This window comes from Chionomys nivalis, chromosome 24 (genome assembly GCF_950005125.1).
Source record: "Chionomys nivalis chromosome 24, mChiNiv1.1, whole genome shotgun sequence".
In the NCBI taxonomy this organism is placed as follows: domain Eukaryota; kingdom Metazoa; phylum Chordata; class Mammalia; order Rodentia; family Cricetidae; genus Chionomys; species Chionomys nivalis.
Window position 1 is genome coordinate 35,918,021 of NC_080109.1, and position 10,635 is coordinate 35,928,655.

General features: G+C 42.7%; 1 protein-coding gene across 1 annotated transcript; it reads right to left on the bottom strand.

Moving 5' to 3' along the window:
• Positions 1-5: 5 nt before the first annotated feature.
• Positions 6-9,232, bottom strand: Exosc9 (exosome component 9). The gene is made up of 12 exons (XM_057756775.1): positions 9,099-9,232; positions 8,716-8,810; positions 7,886-8,005; positions 7,671-7,773; positions 6,994-7,131; positions 5,813-5,895; positions 4,701-4,833; positions 3,630-3,718; positions 2,626-2,772; positions 1,949-2,136; positions 273-351; positions 6-138 (listed from the first exon to the last, which is right to left on the bottom strand). Exons 1-12 carry the CDS (start codon positions 9,162-9,164, stop codon positions 57-59), a joined length of 1,323 nt encoding a protein of 440 aa, XP_057612758.1. The 5' UTR covers positions 9,165-9,232; the 3' UTR covers positions 6-56.
• Positions 9,233-10,635: the final 1,403 nt, after the last annotated feature.

The following is a 10,635-nucleotide window of genomic DNA, read 5'->3' on the forward strand; positions in this document are numbered from 1 at the left end:
TGAATAAATAGCCTTTTATTGGTTATATATATATTTACAAAAATACCAGGTTAGCTTTAATTAGCAGCTCTCTTCTTTTTCCTCCTTTTCACTTGACTTTTACTCGGGGCCTTTTCCTTTGCACTGGCGGTCTGCGCTCTGTGAATAAAGTAATGACAGCTCACTGTGTGCCCACTGCCTCATGCACTGCATTCACCCCAACACTCAGGTGTCCTGTCGCACAACTAGGTCCTGTTTTTATGGACATTTGAAAGAAACCAGAAATCTCTTACCTTATTTTCTTTGGCTTCTTGTCTGGTTCCAAAATGATCATTTCTTCTTCTTCACTATCTGACAGCACTATAGGGACACCTTAAGAAAATACCAAAAAAGTAAAAGTAACTGCTTATCTGTCTACACCACAAGTCCTGTTGCTCCCATTTCCGTGCCCACACACTCGAGCTCTGCTGCCTGGAGGCATATGCATTACTCTTTCCAAATCTTCACGCCCCCCCCCAATAAATTGTAAAAATTTATGTTTTCTGTAAGTATTTTCTTTCTTTTCTTTTTTTTTAAAAAGAGGACTTATGTAGGCCAGGACGGTCTAGTATATTACTACCAGGGCTAACCATGAAAAATGTAGAAAACTGTTTTGTTTGCCCATTTTTCTTTTGAATATTAATTTTATATATGTGTGTAAATAAAGCATGCAAATTAATCCTTTGCTCATTTGGCTGGCTGTGTATTCTTTCTCAGCATTCTGTGTTCACATGCTTTGGAAAAACTTTACCTTCTCCGTTATCCTGGTTATTTTAGCTATCTATGAACCTTACTAAATCCTAGACAAATAGACAGTCGTACAGTGCTAGTGATAGTTAATCCAACTGGATACAAAGGATTCTATACAGCATTTAACAGATCCTGTTAAAGTCACTCATTTACCTAATTAAACCAACACTGGTTCCCTGTCAAAACAAAAATCAACAGGCTGTCAGCAATAATTTTCTTCTATGAAGACAGGTAGAATATGCATTAGCTCTTAATACCCTTGTTTTCTCCCACAGAGTACATATTGCAATCTGAGTTCAGTTCCCAGCACCTACATAGCTCACAAGCTCCTGGAACTCTAGCTAAAGTTCTCTATGTCTACAGGCACACACATGCACATATACACTAAATGTAAAAATGTTAGACCTTGCCAGGGGCTTCTACCCTGAAATGACAGTCACTGCTACTAATGTGGTCAATTAACTCATTTAAAATTCAGCTTCTCAAGACAAGCCAATGTGGCTGCATCCTAACCAATGCACGTAAATAACACTTCTTACCACAGAAGATTCTACTGAATAGTAAGTACTGTGTCATAGCTTGTTTTAAAGGTTTGTTGTGTGCATCTGTGAAAGTACACACGTGCTGCTCTCCACAAACCAGGTGAGGGTGTTGGCGCCCTTGGAGCTGGAATACAAGGTTGTGAACCATCCAGTGTGTGCACTGGGATCCAACTGGTCATCCTGATTGAGCAATAAGTGTCTTCACCACCTCTCTGGCCCACATCATGAGCTTTTTATTTGAGTCAAACTACACAAGGCAGCTTGCAGGGATAAGACCTTTAGGGAAAACCTTCAAATGCCCATGGGTAGACTTTTGTTTAATAGGATCTCTAGTTCTTGCTGTTCTGAAACTTCCTATGTATAACAGAGAGCCTCCTGCCTGTCTTCCCAGTGCTGAGAGATGTATACTATCACACCTGGCCAGATGTAATTTTTTTAATTGAGAGTATTACTATCATTTACATGCCAAAGCATACCACTAAATCCCAAAGTATTTCACTTTCCAAGACAGGAACTAGCCCTATGTATGACCTACAATCTCCATACAGATACCTCTTTACATATGTATGAGTTTACATATGTAGATTTATATCTGTAGGTATCTCTAATACATAGTAAAAGCCAAAAGAATCACCTACCTTGGCTTCCAATATCAGAAATTCCTCCAGTGTCCATCTTTGTATCATCAAGAATGACAGCTTCATCAGTGCCACCCTCCTCCTCCTCCTCCTCCTCCTTCTCAGAATCTTCAAGGTCACCCCAAGAGTTTTCTATTCCATCTCCTATCTGAGCAGTACCAGGAGTCCACAGTACAGGTTTGGAAACACTTAACAAGTTAAGAAAACTGAATATCCAAAACATTGCTATTTTCTTGTAAGACTGCTTCATGTGTTCCATCACCAATAATCAACTTGATAGTAATTGGCAATAAATTTTTTCAAGATTATGTAATGAACTTGGTCTTGTTATCAGTATTGAAGTAGTTTCTCAAAGGGAAATGAATGCTGTAATTTCATTTGTATTTTCTTACAGTACTGGAATAGAACCCAACACCTTACACATAGCTAGAAAACTGCAGTACCAGTGAACTACATCCCCCAGCTCTAAGTTGGTTTTTATAATAGAAAACTTTTTTAAAGATAACTGAGAAAAGCTAGATGTCATATTATCAACTTAATATGGCATATCTACGTCTTAAGTATGATTTCCCCCAAACCAAATTTCAATATGCGCATTATAGCCTTGATAAAAACAAAAAACCAACGACAAAAAAAGGTTAAGCATCGTTACTGTATAAACCACGTAATAAAGATACACTTCTGGAGGAGGTTCAGCTTCAGCAATAATTTCTTCTGCTTTCTCCTCTATGTTGGAGGTATCAACAGAGGCCTTCTCCATTTTAAATGCTGTGATCCTTTGATTGGCTATAGACTCTGCAAAGCCAAACTTCCCCCCTTCTTTCCTGTAGGGGTTTGGGTAGTGGTTTTGGAGATGACAGTAAGAAAAAACTTACTACTTAGGCTTTGGTAGATGAGAAACAGAGTTGCTTAACTTCGCCACTTGTCCTCGTTAGCTTCAACTGTAAACTTGACAGAGCCTAGAGTCACTGAAGAAGGGAGGCCCTCACCAAATCACACTGCCATATCTGTGGAGGACTATCTTGATTGTTAATTGATAAAAGAGGGCTCAGCCCACTATGAGGGGCACCGTTCCTGGGGAAGGTGATCCTGTGCTGTGTAAAAAATGTAGCAAAGCATGCGCCTGTGAGCCAGCAATCAGCATGCCTCTGGTCTCTGCTGTACCCCTCAGCTCTGATGAGTTCCCTCACCAGAGGAAATGCTGCATGAACTAGCAGGAGGCCTGCCTCCAAGCTCCTCATTGGTGAACTGATTTGGAAGTATAAGCCAAATAAATCCTTTCCTCTCCTAAACTGCTTTTGGTCAGTGGCTTACGTCAGCAATGGGAGACAAACTGGAGCACTCCCATAGTTGTCTGCTGCCTGTCTGCTAGGCGCCTGGAGTGTATTCTCTAAGCCTCCACAGGACAAGACAGTCTCTGAAGTGCGGGGTACTTGTTACTTAAGGTAACAAGCAGAGCTATAAACCAGCCTGTTTGTTCTATTCATTTGAGTTATTAGATTCTTTTTTCATAAGAAAACACTTCTGTAACTTTTCAGAATAAAATCTCAACTAAGTACTAGTATGAACAACTGAGAATAACTAGGAAAAGACCACATATAAAATTATAAGACTGCCCTTGTGATAAAAGCCCTTAGAAACAGGATTTAAAGAGCACATAGTTGTGAGAAATTAAACTCACCTAACTTTCCGGTCGTTTTCCAAAGCTTTCTGTATCAGCTCTGTAACTTCTGCCACTTTCACACCAGCTATTTTACTGCATCTCAAAACCTAGTTGTAAATTTGAGGTGTTGGTCAAGTAAAACAAACTAAACGGCTTCCCTAATGAAACCAAAACCATGGCATGAATTCTCTACCTTTATAATTTAAGAATTTCTTTTCCAAGTGTGAGATTAAGGCACAATAAACACAGTTAAGACAAAAATATGAAAACCCCTTAACTTTTGAAGGTCTAACACATTAAGGGAACAGACTTGAGAAGATACCACAGAGATCACCAACCAAAGGCTCAGGAATACAGACTTCCCTTCTGTGTCCGTCAGCCACAGATAAAGCAATATTGGCTGCAATCCTAGCATCAATGGTGCTGGCGACAATAATGCAAAGTAGCATCACTGAACACTCCGTATCTCAGATGCCTATCGTCCGCCTACACATTTACCCTTCAATCCCGTCTACAGCATAAGCAGGGGAAAAGACGGAGACCAAAGGCTATAAAGATCAGTTACAATTTGAATGAAAACAGCTCCCATACACTGCTACTTGGAACAATATTATCTACAGCCTCTGTGTGAATCTGATATGTGGCCGGATTTGAGTATCACTGCTGCTTGTATCGAATTCTAAAACTAAAACTTGGTTTTCTCTTAATGTATACATTTAATACTTTAAAAAGTAGCAATATTTGTCTTTCTTCACTGAAGGAACTAACGTATTCCTCCAGTTAGATAGGGGGCAAGGAAAGAAAGCATAACTCATGGCTACTTGTTAGAACATAATGCCTGACCTGAAGCCAGATTCTAACATAACTAGGCTTACTCATCTGAGATACCCTGTGGCCACACACCTTTAATTGCAGCACTCAGGAGGCAGAGCTCTGTGAGTTTGCAGCCAGTCTGGTCTTGAGAGTTAGTTCCAGGAGACCTAAGGCTGTTATACAGAGAAACCCCGTCTTCCCTGTCTTGGAAACAAATGAAGTAACAATAAAGCTTCTGAAAAGAGCCCTCTACCGGGGACACTGTCAAGCACTGACCTGGTCTGGGAGCAGCATTATCCCACCACTAGACTGAATAGTACAGATCTCTCGATGCTTATTCATGGCGATCACCAGCAAGCCGTCCATGACTCGTTCTTCTCGCTCACTGGGGTCCACTAATAAATATGTTCTGAAACAAATGTTAAATGGTACTGAGCACATCTGAAGCTGAGTGCTGTTTCTAGAACAGGTTTTTCAAGTCAGCATTCAAGGTCAACACTGAAGAAGCTTTTAAGTCAATAGTTTCAGTTACGTGGAGTGCATGTTTCTCTGGCCACTACAATGAAACGACACTAAGTTCAGACTGAATTTAAACCTAATACTTACACCATCTCTTTGATAAAATGACTTCTGGCTCATTAATAAAGAGTTAGACAACACACAAGTCTCTTTTTTCTGAAGACCAAAGGATCCAGATTTTCTTAGAAGCACATGGTATATAAGCCTCCCCATTTTAGACTATGAGAGGGCAACAAGGACTGGGGAAGAAAAGACTAGACAGCTGAAGGAATCTAGTGTTCTGATTTGCAATGTGCTCCTAGAACTACCTGCTCATGCGGTAGATCATCATGCAATGTCTCACAGTACCTATGGCCATCAATCCACAGCAACTCTTCCCCACTTTGTCAGATGAGAGCTCGCATATAATTCTCAAGGCATTTGCCTAGTTCAAGGAAGAGCAGATGTGACTGTGTCATATTAAATTCTTATTCTGTAAGGGTGTTAGGAGCAGAAAAGTTATGGGAAGTGCATTTTAACAGCTGAGTCTTGTTGACTTCCCCTTACAAAGACAGGAAGAAACCTGCAGGTGCTCTCAAGGCCAGCATGCCTGGTCTGTCAGAAAGGGAGAAAGGTCCTAGCTCAGCTGGAAGAGTGTTACACAGCATTCACAAAGCTCTGAGTTCAATCCCCAGCACCAGATAAATCAGGCACGGCAGTACATACCTGTAATCCCAGCACATGGAGTGGAGGCTGCAGATCAGAAGCACGAGGTCAACTAAGCTATATAGACAGCTCAAAACCAGTGGAGATAGGAGACCCTTTTCAATGAGCAGAATCCAACTCCTAGGCATACTTAGACTTTCAGCCCGTGCCAAGGCGACACTTACCCTTGCTGGAAGAAAGCAAAGCTCACACAGATGGGCATGTGGTGGATGCTCAGCGGCACAGGGTCGCGCTCTTCAGGGGTGTACTGTTTCAGGAGAAAAGGCCAAATTCTTAAGTCAACAAAGTCACTTTGAGATCAAATACTAAGAAATTAAATTCTTAATTGTGAGTAGCTAAATAATGTCCTTTATAATTACTTATATGACTTTGGCAGCTGTGTTCCTATTTTATGATGATAAAACATCAATCTTATGTCTAATCTTCTATCCCAGATTGCCTTTTTAGTAGTCTGTCCAGTGCTATACAGGAGCCCTTGATCTACCTCCATGTAAAACTAACCACATTCGCTCTTTTGTTATTTCCTTCACACTCCTTCTGCTGTAGGAGCACTGTTCTTGCCTCCAAATCTTCAGATTCTGCTCTGGCAAAGGTCCTCAAAACACCATTATGAAACTTGAGCATCCGATGGTTCCCTTTGCAACTCAGGGCTCAAAGAGTACACGTTCATTAGTTATTCTAGCACGTGATGTGTACGCACGCACACACACACGCGCACACACACACATATACACACACACATACACACACACACACACAATCAGCCAAAACTGGTCTACCTGGCAATAAGAGGACAGCACAGACCACTGGTTCTCACAGTGCTCCTTGGAGCAGCACTGGACCATCTGGGTACTCCGAGTTAGGGGGTTAGGTTCTTAGGTCCTATCTCTAGCCTGCTCTATAAGCAGAGCCTAGCAGTACACTGTCAGTTAAGTCCTCCAGACATTTCTCATCAACTTGTGTTATCTACGTGGCTCAATGAACAAAAGGCCTGAAGAAAACACATAAATCTGGTGACTCACAGTCCTTTTCAGGTACTGTCAGCCTCTCGAGGGTAAGCATATCATGCTGACCTCAAAAAGAAACCAACCATATCCTCTAATAGTCAAATTCAAAGAAAGGGTCACAGTTCTACTTCAGAAAACCAAGCTGGGTTATGGTATTACTGACACATTTCTGTAAGGGAACTAGAAATTTTTAAGACAATTTTGAACATCTGCAGTTTTTTCTTATGAACAAATACTAGAGTAGATCTGAATACCATGTGACGCACGCCTTCACTACTAACTTCCTGTCTGCACATCTCGTTCATAAGAACAACTCCAGTTGAGCCCTGGAAGCTTACCAGCGTCACTTCCTCTCCCTGGACAGAGACATCGGGTCTGCGGAAGTGACACAAGGCTACGATCGCGGCGATGCTGGCAGCATCAATAATATTTCCATCATGATTTAATAAATGGAGGTCTACACGGATCTGCCAAACCTGAAAGTGAATTTAAGATAAAAATAAATCCTAACTGAGCATGACCAGTGGTCACTGGAAAACCTAACACTGTATACATATTTTTTAGATTAAAGCATGTAGTTAATCCTTCAGTTTATCCAGTAAAATTCAGTTAATTTTAACAAAAAACAAACACTTGAAGTACTAATAGTGAACTTTTCTATGTGAGTCATTTGAGAACATGTTAATACGTAAATAAATAGAACCACCCCAACATTTAAAGCCTAATTATGTTTTTTTAAAAATGTTCATTTTTATTTTACATGTATGCAAATTTGCTTGCATGTGTGTATGTGCCACACGCATGCCTGGTGCCCCCAAAAACCCTAAGTGTTAGATCTCTGGAACCAGAGTTATAGGTGGTTATGAGCTGACATGTAAGTGTTGGGAACTGAAGCCAGAGCCTCTGAAAGAGCAACCAGTGCTCTTAAGCAATGAACCATCTCTCCAGTCTTCCTAATGTTTTATGCCTGAATCAACAGTAGCCACTGTTGAAAATCTGAGGCATTAGTTCCCACCTTTTCACCAGCGACAACACAGAGAGATTCAGTGTCTATACACTTTGAATTTCTTAGACACCTTTCCAAGAGTCGATTCAGCTTCACCAAGAGATCTGATTGCCTGTGGAAACAAGAATGAACTGTCATGAACTATTAACTCTGAGCATTAAAAGGACAGTTTACTGTTGTCAAATTCTTCCACAGCTAAAGGAGCTTAAGAAAAATGAAGATACCTGCCAGGTTCAAAAGCTGGAGCAGCCATCTGAGAAAGTTCAAGGTTAAAAAACAGAATACCTTCTGTTGCCCTATTGAGTTTTGGAGAAACAAGTTCACAGGAAACCTGTCCAAGGACTCTGTAAAAATAAAAGTATAAAGCGGTCAGCTCAACATACTGCCCTTTCAATTAAAAAAATGAAATGTAAAACAGACAAAAATCAATCCTAAATAACAACACAACGTGACAGGAGGCAGAAATTACAGCGTGTAGTGGACTGGGGTCAGCAAAGCTGTCTCCACACACCACAGTCGTGCAAAGCTGCCTCCACACACCACACAGTTGTGCAAAGCTGTTTCCACACACCATAGTCGTGCAAAGCTGCCTCCACACACCACAGTCGTGCACATACACAATAAAATGTTTAAATGTTAAGATTTCATGCAGAAATAAAAGAAATGCTATACCTAAAAGGACGACGGCAAGGAAATCTCTAATCTCTTAATCACTCAACAATAAGGGAAGCCGAGACTCACTGATGACAAGATCTACACTCCTCACTTTAGACTATGAGAGACATGCAGATAACAAATTCTCCATGATCGGTGTCAGCTACCAACGTGATTTATAAAGGTCATGAGGGACTATGATATTCATACAGCAGAAAGTACTCGTGGTTAAAAGTTAAAGTGTGATCAGAAAACTAAGAAGGCTTGCATTAAAGAAATGTATTTCTCATCAGATAAAAGAAAGCACTGTTTGTATTATTGAGCTGCTCGGTAAACAACCGAGTAAGTCAGTATGTAATTTTCCCACCCTCTGTGGTATCATCTAATTGATTCGTGGTACCTTGTTTTCCCAAGTTCTACAATACAGCATCCATAATCTGTTCCGAATGTGATCCTGATGTTCCTGTAATCATAGGTTTGTCTGCCGTCCAGCCGCTGTAAGCAAACATCACACATCTTTTTAACACACTTAAGAGCAGCAACTGTTTCTGTCTGGTCCTGGGCCCTTGGCACTGACAAGGGCTGGTGGGTTGAGGCTCAAAGGAACTGGCCAGGATAAAATACTGGCCTGAGGCTGGGGGAATGGGCAGAGCCCACGCTGGGAACCACCCGAGTTCACACCACGACCACACCACAGGCCAAATAAACAACGAATTCACGGGCCACCGGAATCCACCCCGCGGGCAACCCGAGCCTACACCCAAAGCCACCAAGGCCTCGCACCTTCTTCTCCTCAATGGCACGGAGCAGGAAGCGGCGCTCGCAGTTGGAGAGCGGCGTTTCCTTCATAGTGCCGGGCCACGCAGAGGAAGAAGACCACCAGCAAACGCCGCACACCACTTTCTTCCCGGCGTGGGAAATCGACGTCATCCAGGCGCCGACGCGCAGGCTCGGAGCGCGGTGTGGGCGGGGCTAGAGGGCGGGGACAGCGGCAGCCGGGAGGAGCTGTGCAACTTTCTTCCAGAAGTTTTTGTCCGGACCCGCGGGGCTTCACGGGGAGATGACCGTCTTCACAGTCCTGTTCCTTTTTCTTGTTTCTTTGTTTTAGACAGAATCTCACTGCATATCCCTGGCTGTCCTGGAACTCAACAGAAATCCACCTGTCCCTACAACTCTTGCATGCGGGGTCTGGGGTGGAGAGGTAGAAAACAGGGATTTCCCTAGCTCTTGACTCTGGCCTCCTACCAACTTTCAGGCTGACCTAGGTTTGGGGATTTCTCGGCACTTCGCTCCAGAGGCCGCTAACTTCTGTCAGAGAAAGCCTGAAGGGTGGTGCGGGAAGGGCTTGGACGGCTGGTGAGGACCAGGGAGGCTATGGGCTGGGAGGATGTAGCAGGCTGAAGGCGGTTCACTTCAGACCTGAGGACTGGAAAGGAAGCGAAGCGTTTAAGTTTCAGTCCCCGTGCACTGAAACCTTCTTTAAGCAGGCTAATTTTACCGACGCAAACGTGTTCTCCTGCTGTCGGTGTCCTGGTCTACCCACATCAAGAGATGGTATTTGGCAGCTTGGGCAACAGGGAGGCGGCAGTAGGTGGCCTTCTAGTGCCCAGGTCCCTTGTACCGTGTGTGTGTGTGTGTGTGTGTATACAGCCTCACTGTATATTACCGTGTGTGTGTGTGTGTACATCCTCACTGTATATTACCGTGTGTGTGTGTACAGCCTCACTGTATATTACTGTGTGTTTGTGTGTATGTGTGTATACAGCCTCACTGTATATTACTCTGTGTGTGTGTATACAGCCTCACTGTATATTACTCTGTGTGTGTGTACAGCCTCACTGTATATTACCGTGTGTGTGTGTACAGCCTCACTGTATATTACCGTGTGTGTGTGTACAGCCTCACTGTATATTACCATGTGTGTGTGTGTGTACAGCCTCACTGTATATTACTGTGTGTTTGTGTGTGTGTGTGTACAGCCTCACTGTATATTACCATGTGTGTGTGTGTACAGCCTCACTGTATATTACTGTGTGTTTGTGTGTGTGTACAGCCTCACTGTATATTACCGTGTGTGTGTGTACAGCCTCACTGTATATTACTCTGTGTGTGTGTACAGCCTCACTGTATATTACTGTGTGTTTGTGTGTGTGTGTACAGCCTCACTGTATATTACTGTGTGTTTGTGTGTGTGTGTGTGTGTACGTGTGTGTGTGTACAGCCTCACTGTATATTACCGGTTGACCTGGAACTAACAGATCCACCTGTCCCTACAAACCCTAACAACTCTTGCATGGGCCTGGGAAGCAGGGATTTCCTG